Genomic DNA, 17,024 nt, shown 5'->3' with positions numbered 1-17,024 from the left:
TTCATAGTAGGACGTGAATTTATACCAAAAATAACGATTCTGTTAATGTTACATTTTAATGTTCAAATGATCAACATAAGAAAGTTTTCTTTTTGTTTTGCATATAGATATCAGGGGCCCCTGGGTGGCTCAGTCAGTTAAATATTTGACTCTTGGTTTCTGCTCAGGTCATGATCTCAGGGTCCTGGGACCCAGCCCTGCAGTGGGCTCCATGCTCAGCAGGGAGTCTGCTTGAGATTCTCTCCTTCTTCTTCTGCCCCTCCTCCCACTCACTCTCTCTCTCTCTCTCTCCCAAAAATAAATAAATCAATCTTCGGGAAAAAAATAAAGCATACAGATATATGCTTTCTTTATTTTATAAAAAATTTTATTTTGAAGATAATTTTTCAATTGAATTATTTTATTCACCAATGTATATATTTATAATATTGTTTATTTTTAACACCCCCTTTAACTTTGAAAAGTTAAAGTTCATAATCACATGCTTATTCAACTTTTAATCAGTGTGATTTTCCTCCTAATTTCCCACCCATTGGTCAGCAAGATGAAGAAGTAGATGTTTGATTACATATCTAATCTGATAAAAATTCTGTCTAATCTGACCATTTAAATGGTCCCTAGGCACTGCTTATTCTCTCTGGGAACATCTGTTCAGTGTCTCAGATTGACTCCTCTTTCACTGTTTCTCTCCCTAACATAGTGTCCGGGTAACTTATGTGACCTGGTAGGAAAAGGATGGGCTTCAGGTTCCTCTAGTCTCCAAGGGGATTGCCTGGAAATGGTCCCTGCCACCTGGTTGTTGTGTATCCCACGGGACTCCAAAGCTCACATCTACACAGTGATCTGGTGAAGCTTTGACTGACCCAGCCTTACCTCAGCTTCTTCAATCGAGGTAAAAGGATACAGCAGGTCAGGGATTGACAGAGTGACTAGACCTAGAGTAGGTCAATGCTTCAATAGAACTTGTAGGCTAAGTCATTCCTCTCTAAATCACAGGTCACTGACATGCGTGTCTTGAGCTGAAGATATAATATAATATTCACGTATTGTGTACCTAAATACACACTCACTCACTGGGAGTTCAGTGTCCCAATATGCCTATGTGCTTTTAATCTTATAGTGTTATAACTGAAGTTTGATATAATTATTATTTTTAATAGATTACCAAAAAAAAAAAAAACAACAAGAGACATGAACTAAGATTAGCTCTGGACATTATGATTGGAAAAGAAATATGGAAGCTGTGATCAAACCAGAAAGAAATTAGAATGAATGTCACCAGCATAGTGATTCTATACAGACCATGCAACCAGAGAAGAGACGAAACCTTTGCAAAAAAAAGATGCCTATTTGTCAAGGATGGCTCGAGGACAAAAGGCATGGACATAGTTCATGTGACTTCTCAAAGGTCTTTCTAATGATGCAATAAATATTCTTAAGAAAAAAATTGGATTCTGGCAACAAGACGAGAAGGGGTATCTTCTGATATATGGGGGAAAGGGCATACCCGTATGCCTAAGGACAAACACATTATTTAAAATCTAATTTTATTTAATGTTACTTCATTTTTCACTGAAGTCAATAACAACTTTGATTTTGTAGTCCATAAGATCCCAAGTTCTTTACATGTTTCTTAAAAGTTCCCTGTTTTTTGACCATTGATCTTATTTTTAGCAGCCTTTTATATTAAGTACACATTTTTCCATTTGTGGTAGAAAGAATTTTTGTTGATATTATTTTTATGTGCTCTGTTTTAAACACCTAGTATTATGTGTGTTTTTATTTACACCTTTATTCACATCGGGCTGTGTTATATTTTCAGTTGATTTCATAGGCGGACTTGATGCACACTCCTACTACCAGGATCATGTTGAGTTAAAGCCTGTTAACCTGTAAGTAAAGGTGTGATGAGATGGAAAATATTAATCCTTCTAACTTGGTCAAAACTAACCAAACCTGAAATAATTTGGACCTGTTACTACTAATCATTGGTTTAATTTTCCACTCATATTTAAACCACACCTTTTACATGTAACCCAACATCATCATTATTATTATTCATTCCAAAAATAATTTGTAATAGTTAACATGGTTTATGTTTCTAAAACAGTATTTTTATTTTATTTTTCTTATCAGAGGTTGATTGCCAAATTGGGGGAAAAAAAGGATAATATAGTCTGTAGAAGAGAAACTAGATATGTAACTTGGAGGCCACATTACAGAGGGAAAAGGGGAGAAAGATTAGGTTAGAACCCAGGCTTTATGTTTGTGGTCTCAGGGCCCTTCCTTGGTGCCCCTGAGACTTGGTTCTCCCACCTGTAATATGGTTTCATAGGCAGAGGAGGGAGGATGGACTCAATGGGATAATGTATGAATAGTATATGTAAAATCGCCTATGGCTGTGCCTAGTTCTCAATATTTGACTATTCCTAGAGGACACGGAAGCAAGTCAACAACTACAACAAAAAACACCTTAACCTGAACAGATTCCAGTTGAGTATAAGGAAGGAATCATGGTCACCTGATTCATAAAATACTAGAAAGCAAGAAAATAGATACAGTGACTCCATTCCTAGAAAATTCTAAGTAACAAACAACTGTATAAAATTATAGCTATCACGTGCTATGCACTTGGCATGGATTGTCTTGCTTAGCGCTCACGGAAATACCGGAATGTACTAATTAGTAGTCCCAATTCATAATAAAGGAAACAGAGATACATAGAGATTAGATAAATTTCCCAAAGTCCCACTAGTAATAAGGGGTGGAGCTGAGATCTATTCTCATTGATAAGCTGTCACCATGTCTGATGTTGTGGACTTGTCCAGATGACCTTCCTATTCTTCCAACTCAATGTTCTGCAATTCTGTGGTGATAAAGGAAATTATGTCAAATAGCCACTGGTGTAAGAAACACACACGAAAGCCTTCATCTGCTGACTCTTTGCCGTAGTGGTTCCTGCCCACATCTGTAGCCCCCCCACTCCCAGCCTTGAGAAGCCTGCCTTGGCTCCTCCAACCACTCCAGGCTGAATTAATTTTATTCTGGCAGAATGATCTAAGGGAAACATAGCTCACAAGCTACACAAATCAGCACTGTGCCTGTCACATGATAGATGTTTAAATAAATGTTGGTTTCTTAAAGCAAATCCAATTTGGAAAATCATTCACCTTATATAACACTCCGGGACTAAGCAGTCACCACCTCATTACTCATGCTACTGAGTGCTTGTGAATGATGTGTTCCAAAAGTTGATATTTGTGGATCTGGGGAACTTGGCAGAGATTGTGACAATAATAAAGATGATCAGTGCATTGGAAGTGAGAAAGGAATGGAAATAATGCCTCGTAGGGGCTAGGAGAGTCTAATATGCATTTGTTATGTAATAAAGAAGGTGATGAATGAGTTCTTTCATCTCCACTGTGAAAAAATAACTCAGCAGAGGAAACTGCAATACGAAAAATGTTGGTCAGATGTAAGAAAGATCTTTCCATTAAGGAAGATTATTAAAATTGCAATTGATTAATGTTGATAATGGAATCTCCCTTTTTGAATGGCACGTGTATCCACGTACCTCACAGTGTTCTCTGGCATGGCCCAGAGACAAGTGACTGCCATCTGTGTTCCCTAACGTCTCTCCTATCTCTGTGAATCAAGAGTACATGAAACGTGCCCGTGAGATTACCTGAAAGGCTCTGATCAACTCTACTGCCTCCTCAAAGGGTTTTCTCAACTGCCCTGTTCACTGATGAACTCTCACGCCTTTTTAGCTGAATGTAACATAAACTTCAGGCTGCAGAAAGCAAAAGAACAAGTTCCTGCTTTGACAGATTATGCAAAATACTGTCAGATGACTATGGAAAGCCTTTCAACCATGAAAGGAGCAGGAATCTGAAAGATCAAACTAAACCTGAATTCAAATCACCATGCATGAAACAATGGAAGAGGTCAATATGTGTGCTCCCCACAGGTATGCAAATACTGCAGTTTATCCAGTTGGCATCAGTCAGCCTGCTTGATTTCTTTTAATAAGGTCATCATATTGGATTCTGTTGTGCCCAGCTCAGTGATGCCGTATCACCACCCAGCAACAGGTTGGAGAACAGGCCAGTCTTCTGTATAACTTGTCAGACAGGGGAGGGAATGCTGGTTTCTAACTTTCATTAAGTCCCTTGAATCTCCACGGAGTACAAAGCCAGGTTTTATGAGGAAGCCGCTTTATTAAGGGAATCAGGAGAATCCTGAGCATGCTCCCAAGTAGTCATATGTGGAAGGGTGGCTTTCGACTCTGGAGAGGTAGTTTCAAGCACATATTCCATTGACAGGTAACACTGCCGATTTGTACAGGAAGCCTTCATTCTCGTGTTTGATCGTGTCATTGCTCCTAATCATAAAACATACCTTTCGTGTGCCCACAGTCAGATCGTGTGTGAATGTGTGTGTTGGGGGTGATGTGACAGGAGAAGGCATTTTACATATGGAGTTGGTCTCCCATGTTTTGTCTCTTTTTAAAATAATGATATCAAGCTATCAAGAAGGCCTGATTAAGTAAATTAGTTGAGTTTTATTTACACCTCTTTCTCTGTTACTTATCATGTGCGTCCTAGACCTTGTGCTAGGTGCCAGAGATAGAAAGATGAGCAATACTGGAGCTTTGACCTCTGGCAGCCAATGATCTAGGACAGGAGACCTACATAGAAATGAGTAGATGAAAAACAATGTCCCCAAGGCAATTTTTTTGCAGAAGGGAGAATGGTTACATCTCACTTGCAGGGGCGGGAGATCGGCTAGGGGATGATGCCTGAGCTGACTTAGGAAAGATGATAAGGAGTTCATCGAAAGCAGAAGAGAATGGGCGTCCCCTGCATGGAGGAGAATTTGCTTGGCCATTCTACAGAGGGTGAAGTTGAAATTCATGACTATCCAATCTAGTGTTTGCCGTAGTTGTCATATAAACTGAGCAAGCCTATGAGGAAGCAGATGCTTCAGTAGAGCAGGAATCTCAATGGCTCCTGGTGGGGTTGCAGGGATCCTCAGCAGCCATGGCTCTGCGATCTAAACAACCTCTCTCCTCATACCTAACGCTGTGAGATGCCAGCCATAACAAAGAATGAGATCCTGCCATTTGCAACAACATGGGTGGACCTAGAGGGTATGATGCTAAGTGAAATAAGACAGAGAAAGACAAATACCATATGATCTCATTCATATGTGGAATTTAAGGGACAAACAAATGAACAAAGAAAAAAGAGACCAAAAAAAAAAAAAAAAGATTCAAATGCAGAGAACAAACTGATGGTTACCAGTGGGGAGGTGGGTGGAGGGATGAGTGAAATAGACAAAGGAAGTACACTTATGATGAGCTCTGAGTAATGTATAGAATTGTTGAATCACTATATTGTACCCCTGAAACTAATATAACACTGGGTATTAATTATACTTGAATAAAAAAAAAAAAAGAAGCTATAGAGGCAAACAAGATTCCCACTATCCCTACCTACTACCCAGTGAAACCACAGCCAAGGGGCCAGGCTTGGTGGAATCAGTGGGGAAAGAAGATCCTGTTGAGCCAGATCCTGTTGAGCCTGACTCTGTTCTGGCACGGGGAAGAGCCATGAGAGGTATAGAATAAGTGGGGGGCCTTGGGTGTTCCCTACGCCACACACACACACTATGAGGGGGTGGGGTGGGGTCATCAGCCTGGCACTGGTGAAGTACCAGTAAAAAAAAAAAAAAATTAGAGAGGTGCCTGCGTGACTCAGTCGGTTAAGCGTCTGCTTTCTGCTCAGGTCATGATCCCGGGGTCCTGGGATGGAGCTGGAGTTGGGCTCCCTGCTCAGCAGAGAGCCTGCTTCTCCCTCTCCCTCTGCTGCACCCACCCCCCGCCACTTGTGCTTTCTCTCAAATAAACAAATAAAATCTAAAAAAAAAACTTTAAATGTAAAGATGCTATAGAGATGCTTTCAGTGGATGTTGTCTGGGTCTCGCTTTGGGATATGTGACACTCAGGTCAGGGGTAGCCTGCATTAGGGTCCATCGTCTTGGCACAGCCATCAGTGAGGGAGCTATAACTCTCAAATAAGTAGGGCCTGTGTCCCTGCCAGGACCCCCTCCATCACTGCCACCACACACTGTACCACTTTTCCTGAGGGGAAAGAGCAAGGCTTGCTCTTGTCTTTGGAGCAGAGAGCCACGTGGTCAGTGGTGGCTTTGAAGACGGCACCTACCGAGCAGAGGCTGATCGTGGAGGCTGCAGTAACACCAAGAGGAGAGGGCTAATAAAAGCAGATTTACCTCTCAAGCGGAAAAATTGCTTGGCAAAAAGCCCATGCAGCTATGAAAGAGATACAGAATTTCAGGGAACATCCTAGTGAGCAACTAAATTAAAGTTTGTCAAAATCAAAATGGTTAGCAATTGGGTAGTGGGAAAATTACACTCTATGTGGCAGTAATTCTTCAGATAGAAATAATTAGACCAAGGTACTTCGTCAAAGAAAGACAGCAGCGGAATTTCAGAACTGTACTCGACAATAGAGACAGAGATATCTGATGGCATTAGAAAGTCCCATGAGGAAGATGCCCCAGGACTGCCGTTAAGAAAGATTGGATGAAAAAGCTTCTTCCCCCACGTCCAGCTAATCTTTTTCTAAGGTTTCTAAACGAGAACTTGACTTTTCTCTGGAATCTTGACTTGTCTGATTGCCTTGGCTGGAGACTAATTTTTCTTCACCAAAGTTGTCACCTGCTGGGTGGCCGCCGCTGATGGAGTGTCGGCTCCTGCAACGAAGTACGAGAAGAGAAACGAGGCTAATTCCCATTTCAGGCGGGCTCTCCAGTCAGCACCCACCTGCACCTTCACTGCCTGGTCTCTGCCTCTGATGTCCAAGCCCAGAGGAAACTGGCCTCTGACGACTGGCTGCTGGACAGGGCGGAGGCCGTCGCACCCACCCTCTCTTCCCTGAGAAAAGCTGCTTTGTACCAGCAGCTCTGTAAGTCGGTGCCAGACCATTTTGGGCCTACAGCACCTAGATGAAGAGCCAGCTAGGAGAACAAGAGAGAGGTGCGTGTATGTGCGTGTGTAGGAGGTGGGGAGGTCACTGATTTAAAAACCAGTAACCCCCAGGGAAACCTGGGTGGCTCAGTTGGGGTTTAGGCTCCAACTCTTGATTTCATCTCAGGTCATAATCTCAGGGTCCTGAGATCTAGCCCCAAGTGGAGCCCCATGGACCCTGCTTAAGATTCTCTCTCTCCCTCTGCTCCTTCCTACCCCCCCCCATGAGCAAGCTCTCTCTCTCAAAAACAAACAAACAAACAAACAAGCCAGTTACCACCAGTTACCTCCAGCTGGAGGAACCTGGAGTCTACAACCTGTACCTACTCTATTACTCCTCTCTTTCTCGACCAAGCACCTCAAGACTAATAAAATGACAACTCTCTTCATTTGTCCTTGATCGTCCTCCACACCTCCATATTTCTCTATCTGTGCTGTCTGTCCCCTGTGGCATGTAGCGCAAGGTGTCCATAATCTGCTCAAACTGAGGGCTGCTCACCCTTCCCACTACTGAGTGCAGAGTTCTGTTGCTTAAGGGCTTCCATCAGTCCCTGGAAATGGTGGGCACTCACGCAGGCATCCACTTTCCCGGCAGTCTCAAGAATGCAGAGCGCAACGACTTGTAATGCGCTCAGCCCCTTCTTCGTTGTCCCAGAGGAGAGCCGGGCTTCCCTGCGTGCCTGCCTTACTTAGCACAAAGGGGCAGTGCTTTGGGCTTCGTGCTCTTCCTCTCTTCTGAGCACTTTTCCTCTGTCACTGGTATTAATAACTTCCATCACAGGAAATGACTAATTCATTTTAGGAACTATGTAAGAACGTATGCTAATGTGTGGCCATCTGACCATGTGGCAGTGAAATGGCTGTGTTTATATGGTTCAGACCTGTCACTAGGCTAGTGAGTTCACGCATCACTGTTCTTGCTGGAAAGGAATGATGCCACCAGCAGTGCAGCCAGAACACGCAAAGAGGGTCTGCCATGACCGTGACCCATGGTCAGTCATCTGCCCTGGGCCTCACCGGGATCAATGAGACCTTCTCATTTGACATGTGACCTCACTCACTGCCTCCAGAACCTTGTGGAACCTGGTTCTCACATTGCCTTGTGAACCACGTGAAGCCTTTTCCAAAATGAGAAAACTCACATCTGATTGGTGCCCTCCAGGGAAACAGTCAATTCCTGTCTTTCCAAGAACGCTCAGGAATCTTCTCAGTACCTGTCATAGATGTTAACAGCAAGAAAATAGATTTACCCTGTGATATGGAGACGTGGAGCACTCTCTTCCCCAAATTAATCAACGTGAGAAAAATAACTTCATTTTGACTGTTTCCAAAAGAAAATATCCTGACGTTAAAATTAAATGCAATGAACACAAACCAAAGTTTATGTTAAAAACGTATTTTGTTTTATTTTATATTTGAATCAAGAAATACTTATAATCCCACATTATGACAGGTTCTGGGAAGAAACAAGACATAGGAAAGAAGACAGAATACACAGATATATTACACACACACACACCCCAGAAGTAATACAGAGAGACTTAGAAAAGCAATAGAAAAAGATACAATGACAGGCCTCTCGGAAGACACACTTTGAAATAACCTCACTATGTTATTACTTGATTTTATTCTGCCTTAAGGGTAGGTACCCTCAGGTAGCTACTAACAAACCTATGAACATCTGAAGAAAAACATAAAGATATGATCTTAAAGTTCCCAAAACTCACACTGTTCTACCCAGACTCACCAATCAATCATAGCACCATTAAAAGAGTGACAACTAGACATTATGTGTCTCCAGATGTAACACAATGAGAAGACCCAACACCACATATGAAGTGTCTTGGCACAAGGTCAAGCTTGACCTTGGACTGAAAGTGTAGAAAATACAAGAATAATAGAATTAGTTAAATCTAACCACAAAAGATAAATGTGGTGGGTACAGCTAGAACTTCCCCCAAACTCCCATCAGTACTACCACTAACAAACAAAAGTACCTTCTCCTACTGCCTTATTCTCATTCTAGAAGAGATTCACCTGTTGGATGGATGAATAAACTTTAGGACTTTGACTCTCCCTCCTAACTAAGACACTGTATAAAACTATAAAACTTCCACCATTATAATCTCATCTCTTTATCTTTCAGTTTCAATCCCTGTTAAATTGCAATGAGGTAGGGGCACCTGGGTGGCTCATAGGTTAAGCGTCTGCCTTTGGCTCAGGTCATGATCTCAGGGTCCTGGGATCGAGCCCCGAATTGGGCTCCTTGCTCAGCGGGATATCTGTTTCTCCCTCTCCCTCTCCCTCTGCCATTCCGCTCTTTGTGCTCTCTGGCTCTCTCTATCTCTCTGTCAAATAAGTAAATAAATTCTAAAAAAAAAAAAAAAAATACAATGGGATGAAAGGGGAAGGCATGTAGGCTCTAAGTCTTCCAGAATGTAGGGCAATAGAGGAGCAGAGAAAATATGATAGGAAGATGGGGAGAGAACTAAAAGGACTCCAACTCTTGAGGTGTGCAAGAGGAAACAGAAGTTACACGGAGGAGAGTGGCTACCAAAGAGTAAAACTGGAAAGTGGGAAGTTTTTTTCGGCTATTTCAAGTGATGACCCAAAAAGTCTATTCTGGGCCGTGGAAAGAGTCATTGAACTGAGTTAATGGAAGAGAATTGCTAGATGGGGCTATAAAGTAAATGCAAAACACAGCCTCTACTGCCAGGATGCTTATCATTTAGTTGGAGGGAGGAAACTTACGCATCTGCGTGAAACAACCAGAGCCAAATTAATTGTGAAGTTGAATGCCATTAGGTCCACAGGGGGTAGAGCGGACAGCGGAAGAGTTGTTATCAGCGGGGTGAGAAAGCGGTCTAGCTGAGGTGGAAGTACAAGACTTTGCAGGGGAGAAGAAACGTCACCCGAACCCTGAGGATGAACAGGATTTGGATCAGCTAAGACTTTTTTCAGAGAGCAAAAGTATTCAACTAATCTTTATTAAGTGCCGACTACGTGGCACCCAGTGTGTTGGGGTTGATATTGTGGGAAGATGCATAAGCCCGAACCTCCACCTTCCAAAGGCTTACTCCCTAGTATAGATTCAGAATCAGTAGACAAGAGTAACTAGAGATGGGAGTGCTATTCCAGAGAAACAGAGCCAATAGGGTGCTTGTGTGCACGTGCATGCGTGGGTGCGTGCGTGCGTGCGTGCAGAGAGATTTTAAGAAATTGGCTCACGGGATAATGGGGCAGGCAAATCCAACAAGTGCAGGGCAAGTTTGCAGACCAGAGACCTGGGGAACAGTGGATGTTACAGTCTCAAATCCAAAGGCAGTCCAGAGGCAGAATTCCTTCTTCCTGAGGTCACCTCAGTCTTTGTTCTTAAGGGACTGAATAAGACCCACCCACAGTAGGGAGGATAATCTGCTTTACCTAGTGTCTACTGATTTCAATGTGATTCTCATCTTTAAAAAATACTTTCACAGCCACACTTAGGTTGGTGTTTGACCAAAGATCTGGGTGTCATAGCCTACCCAAGTTGACACACAAAATTAACCATCACAGCATGGGATGTATGTAGGGACACAGATCAGCAGTATGAAAGCCAGACGAGGATGATTCTTGAGCTGTCAACCAACAGGATGCCGTGGAAAGATTAGGCTGGGGATGTACCTAGCAGCCTGGAGATGTACTACTACATGTCATCTTCACCCCGAGACAATCAGTCCTCCATTGCTACGGGGTTGGCACTGTCTTCCAGGAAGGCAATCCTTTATTACAATTTTTATACCTGATTGCATACCCTAATCTGAAGAGTGGGGTTTTTTGGGCTTTCTTATTGCTACCGTCATATACACAGACCGCATGAGGAACACCCAGCAACTATTTTGCATTTTGAAAAGCCTGGACGAATAGAAAGGAAATTCAGTTTTCCATTTTGAAGTTCTTTAAAGCAATTCATGTCTTTTGTTTTAGGTCGAAATAAGTAATGACACTGACTCTGAAACATGGCTGCTGAACTTGACTTAGGAAGCCAAGCACCACTGAGAGCACCTCTCTGCATTGACACGTCTCACTTCCTCCCAGAGGACGGACTGCGCCTCCCTACTTCCCCACGGATCACCGAGTTCTTTGGTCACAGCCTATGTATTATTAGCATTGTGCTTAGATGAGTTGTAGGCGATCGGGTGGGTATTTTTTAAGTCATTTTCTTCTTATATGAATACTTGTAAATTATTTAAAAAATTGGTTTTTCTTTTTTTAACGATATTTAATGTAAGGCATGCAAAATGAAAAAATTTCATGAAAACCTTCTACAGTCTATTCTAAAAGAAATACTGGTTTTTGTATTGAGGTGTTCAGTCCATGTTGCTGATGACTGCAGTTATCCTGTGCCTGATGGGGTTTGCATTAACAGACATTATGGGGGGCTAACATGAAGTTAGACGTTGTGACAGCTAGATAAATGGGTAGGAACGGTGGATCTGGCTTTCAGACTGACCATGGGTCATTTTTTCAACACCACAAGACAAAACATGTAGTCCTCCTTTGTTTTCAACTTTCCTAAATGCGGAATACCATTATGTCAGTCTAAATTTTCAGACTCATGCATGTTATCTTGTTCTTCCTGTGTTCTGGAAATTACATATCATGGGGGTATGGAAGGGTTACGTGATTAGTAGAACACCTTTCCTCTTTGGGAGGGTATATGGGTATCTCTGATGTTCATATTTTCTATTCTTGATCCCTGTTCTGACATTGGTGTCCCACCGAAACCTACAGCTTGTGGGCTTGGAAGACAGAAATCACATCCATAAATCTGCAATCAGGAATGTTGCTCTTAAGATATCCAAAGGGAGCTTTAAACTTGTATGGAACTCTCTATAAATGCTTCTTAAAAAGATATTTACATTTGTTTTACTACACTTTTTCTTTCTCCTGCCCCATCCCAATAACCAAGAAAGTAACGTGGGAAACATAATTTTCCGTAGAAAAAAAGACTGTTTCGAAAGCCCATCACAGTTTTTCCTCTTGTATCTTTCAATTTCTATCTCCCAGATCCAAATAAGTTTTACTCACTTTGTATAGCAACCAACATGAGGCCACCCATAGGCCACAGAATTGTGTACATGTGCACTATTCAATCCGAAAGTTGTTAACCTAGCCCACACATCTCTAAGAAGTCAGTCTCTAGCCATCTAAAATCACATGCAAATATCTGTATGCGGATAGAGGTTCTTTTTTTCCTGTCTTTTTGGAGTCCATATATTTTATGAGACTCTGTTAAGAATCAGAACTAATACAACAAAGTCTACTCTGGCTCCTCCCAGTTCATGACAACCACTGTGGCATTCTGGAAGCGTATCATAGTCACTAGCCTTTGGATTGTGCCCATTTAGTCAGGCGAGGCACACTGAATCCCATCATTTTTCATTCTACTGAATAAACCCAGATTCAAAATGTAGAGGAGTTCACAGGGACCTCGGAGATGATCAAATCCAAGCCACCTTGCACAGCTGAGGGATCTGTAGCCTAGGGGATTTGGTGGCCTTGTCCAGAGTCCTGCGTATATACAGAGGAGCAAGAGCTATGGCCAAAGAAGGGGATTGGAGGGCAAATGGTAGGGTTTGGGTCCCAAGCCCACCACCGTGGCCTTGGACAGTACTGCACATCTTGGCCTTGGAGTTTTCCTCATCTGTAAGGTAGAACTATCATCCCTACCTCCCAAGGGTGAGGTGAGAACCAGATCCTATAAACTGTGAAGCACCCCTCCATTGAAAGAGGCAGTTATTGTTGTAATACTGTTGGACCCTGTCTGGAACTCTTGCTGTACCACCACGTGCTAGGAAAAACCCTGGAAAACACCCACATCTTCTAAGTTTCCTAAAAAGTAGCTTGGAAATAGTGCCATATTTGAACAATTGGAAATACCGAAGACTGAAAATTGCATTTCCTAATTTAAAAAATTACTTTTATATTTCAAGATTAATACATATGATTCTTATGCATAAAGCTAATACAATATCAAAAACATAGAAAGTCAGTAAGACAGGAGAATAAGATTAATACATGAGTATTTTAAACTGTCATTTTATTGCCCCCCCCCATGCACAAACAAAACCCAGGTAACTTTCACAAACCTGCAGCATACTAGCTTTTGTTGCTGTGCTAGCTTCGTGTAAGGGTGTACATACTGGCAAAATGCCCTGGAGAGTCCTACACCTTGTGTCACGGCAGGTGACAGATTTGAGGAGGAAATCCTTACACTAGTGATTTTTCTATGGATTTTCAATATAGGTAACTACTTAATATGGTATCCCAGCCATCCGTAATGACAATTCTAAGTTCCAGAGAATTACCTCTCATCAGAGACAAGTTAGATTGATCTCCTCTCCTCCCCACTCTTCTCCTCCCTACCTCTCCTCTGTTGCCTGCTCCTTAGAGGTTCTGCTTCCCTACAACAAAGGGATGAAAAGAAGTGCTGAGCTTTGCAGTAACGCTCAGCAGTCATCCTTGATCTGGGTCTTTCCACGCGGGACTGTCACGGTCGCTGTTCCTTGGGAGTGAGTGCCTTCAGTTCTTGCAATTCTTGCCTCCCGTTTTAGGGAATCCATCCAGCACTGCACGTTATACAGTGGGGCTTTCAACAGACGTGGTCACTATGTCTCCATTCGTGCCAAATCTTGGCTTCTCCATATGCAATGTGTGTCTGAGCGGAGTAAGGGAAAATGAATGCGCTTCTGAGCCTGCACCCGTTTGCCAGAATCTCGGCATCCTGAGAGATGGTGCAGCCCCAAGTTCAAGAGTCCTCCTCAGAAGTGATCCTGGGCAAGTGAAAACCAACGTTGTTTTCCCTCTTTGAACCACTTTGGCATTGTGTCTTATGAAACCTTGGTGAGCCCTGCCCCATCTTCTGTCTTGTGTCGACAACGACTTCACCTTTCTTAAGTGTCTTCTGTTGACGTTGTGTGAAGCCACAGGCAGCTGGGCTGCTTTCCAGTCTACCTTCTATTTCTTTCAGCTTCCAGTCACACTGCATGACTGCAAAAGTCATGAAGACTGGAAGCAAAAGTTGAGCAGGGGAGTTACGGGGCATGGGAGGCTGTTTCAGAATCCCCAGGAGACAGAAAACATCTTCGGTTGTAGAAGAGTCTACATCAGAGAAATCTCAAACATCTCTGAGGAAAAGATCTAAGCTAATACACCCCCAAGTATCCTAAGACTTTCACCTGCCATATAACATGAGGGTATGTATTCCTGAAGCAAAAACATGTTCATACCACTCAAAAACTGAGAGGCTTTTGACTTACTTGTTTTGAAGATAACTTGACATCTTGCCCTAGCAAAATAGTGACTTCTTCTTCTTTTCCTTCAGAAAAATAAGCCCTGCTATTTCCCATAGACCTAACTAAAGAAGGTAGCCAGTTCCAGAGGCTGGAATCCAACAAAATAGAGCCAGGCTGCCATTTGTCTCGCTTAATGAATGGGACACCCATGACTGAGGGGAATTTGTATTCACTAGAACCAGCTCAAGTGTATGTTGCAAAGCTGAGGAAAACCATCATGACGCTGCTAATTTGAGAAGCCAATAAAAACCAAAACTGCTCCTTTCAAACTTTGCAAATTAGAGAGGCATCTTGCCAAAAATAAACATCTTCCTTTTAGGCCTAATTCAAAAATGTATACTCTCCCAAAATGGGGACTCACTATGGGGGAATATTCTGGCTTATCATTTCTGAGTTACTTGAGTACCTAACTAGGAGAACTTTCACAGTTGACTAGGATGCGAATGTTCTAACTTGACATTTTAGCTCAAGGTAGCAGCTGCTTTCAGGGAATAACTGAATTAAGTAGGAAAAAATACAAATAATTGATCTCTTTAAACTTAGAAATCTTGAATGTCTGTTTTTCTTATTTCCTTCCCATTTAAGAGTCATCTGCAGGCTTTGCCGGATAGGTTTGTGAAAGCGTCTGTGAACCCTGTTCAAATATTCATGATAAACAGGCCCACAACCGAAGGATGTCATGTCCAAAAGTAGAACTGAAAAAAGAAATCATTGCAAAAGAAATACATAATTGCATAATGTGCAATGCAGAAAGGGAGTAGGTATATCTTAATTATTAGAAGAATGTATTTATTAATAAAGAACTCTCCAAAAAACAAAATTCTCAAAAATTTCAGAATCTATGTGTAGTTTCTCTCTTTTCATCCTAAAGAAGCTTAATTTCCTTATTGAGGGCTAAGGGGGAGAAAAGCCATTTCTAGAAGGTGGATAAACTTTCTTAAATATCAATATTTCTAGAAAAATTTGGTGTCAGATGAAAAATGAATCATCTTTCTTGGACCTGCAATCATATAAAGGCAAGAATCATGTTAAGTGCTAAACATTTCAAAAATATGAAATATTCAAAGAATCTAAAATAGGCTCTGGCTTGAACTTGAGAGCTAAATTAAGTAAAAAGAAGAAAACAAAATGAGGTAGGAAAGAGAAAAGGGAGGGAGGAAAGGGGAAAAGAAAGAGAAAGAAAGGGAGGGAGAAAGGAAAGAAGGAAGAATCCAAAATTGAAAGTCTACCTAATTTGGATTGGGACATGTCAGTTTTTCACTCAGGGCTGTTGTGCTTGTTTCTTTGAGTAACTAAAAACAGTGAACTATTTTCCATTGAGGGCATGCTTTTTCTTTCCTCTCCAGAGTTAGGTTTAAAAAAAAAAAAGTTTGAAGAAACCAATGATCTATCTAGTTATTCTCATAGAACTTGCTTTGGCAGATGACCTCATCAGTCTGTAATAGTTAGGATTATATTTTTTTTAAAAGATTTTATTTATTTATTTGACAGAGAGAGACAGCCAGGAACACAAGCAGGGGGAGTGGGAGAGGAAGAAGCAGGCTCCCAGCAAAAGAGCCTGATGCGGAGCTCGATCCCAGAACACTAGGATCACGCCCTGAGCCAAAGGCAGACACTTAACGACTGTGCCACCCAGGCACCCCTAGTTAGGATTATATTTACAGGCAAGTGATGAAGGAAGGAAGGAAGGAAGGAAGGAAGGAAGGAAGGAAGGAAGGAAGGAAGGAAGGAAGGAAGGAAGGAAGGAAAAGAAGAAAGAAAGAAAGAAAGAAAGAAAGAAAGAAAGAAAGAAAGAAAGAAAGAGAGAGAAAGGAAGGAAAGAAGAAAGAAAGAAAGAAAGAAAGAAAGAAAGAAAGAAAGAAAGAAAGAAAGAAAGAGGAAAGAAAGAAAGAAAGAAAGAAAGAAAGAAAGAAAGAAAGAAAGAAAGGGAGAAAGAAAGGCTTAAACCAGATAACCAGAGAGAGTTCTATACCTCTTCATATTTCAAAATTCTGGAAATAGTCAGCAAAGAGCTGGACTTGGAGTCCCTAGAGACAAGGACCCAGGTTCATTCTCGTTGCTTCATTCTGTGTCCTGTCATTCTCAAGCTCTAACACGACTCAAAATGGCTGCTAAAGTGCCAGCCATTGCTTTTGTATTCCAGCCAAAATGGAGGAAAAAGGGACAGAGAAAGGTGTTTCTTTCATTTAAGGGCATGTCTTAGAAGTTGCACATCTACTTCTGCTTATATTCCATTAGCCAAAACTTAGTCCACCCTAAATTTAGCTGCAAGGAAAGCTAGGAATTATAGTCTTTATTCTTGGTAGCCTTGTGCCTACCTGAAAATTAGGGGCTTCTTTCTTAGTAAGGAAGGGAAATATATATTGAAGAGTGCTTAGCAGTCTCTGCCACGCTGAATTCAAATTAGTTCTTGTGATTTTTTGGAATAATATTTTCATTTACTTTAATTATAATACATAATTGAAAAAATACATACATACTTCAGTACTGTGAGAAAGTAATCACTGACTCTGTTAAATGAAAATTTCTACCTCATCTTTCTGCCTTTCTTCCTAGAAAGAAAAAAAAAATAAATCTATGACTCAAGATCCTTCTATACTTTCCATAATTCTGCAGAGTATATTTTAGCTTTCCTT

General features: G+C 41.6%; 1 protein-coding gene across 1 annotated transcript in view; it reads left to right on the top strand.

Moving 5' to 3' along the window:
- The window catches only part of NKAIN3 (sodium/potassium transporting ATPase interacting 3), a 265,198-nt gene extending 263,302 nt beyond the window's left edge, over positions 1-1,896 (top strand). Inside the window, exon 6 of the mRNA XM_045789127.2 lies at positions 1,823-1,896. Coding sequence (XP_045645083.2) covers positions 1,823-1,896 — 74 coding nt within the window. The remainder of the gene's footprint in view (positions 1-1,822) is intronic.
- The last annotated feature ends 15,128 nt before the right edge of the window (positions 1,897-17,024 follow it).

The sequence above is a fragment of the Ursus americanus genome, chromosome 9 (genome assembly GCF_024610735.1).
Source record: "Ursus americanus isolate L20-20 chromosome 9, mUrsAme1.1.p, whole genome shotgun sequence".
In the NCBI taxonomy this organism is placed as follows: Eukaryota; Metazoa; Chordata; class Mammalia; order Carnivora; family Ursidae; genus Ursus; species Ursus americanus.
Note: the sequence above shows the minus strand (reverse complement) of the source record. Positions and strands in the feature narration are given on the sequence as shown.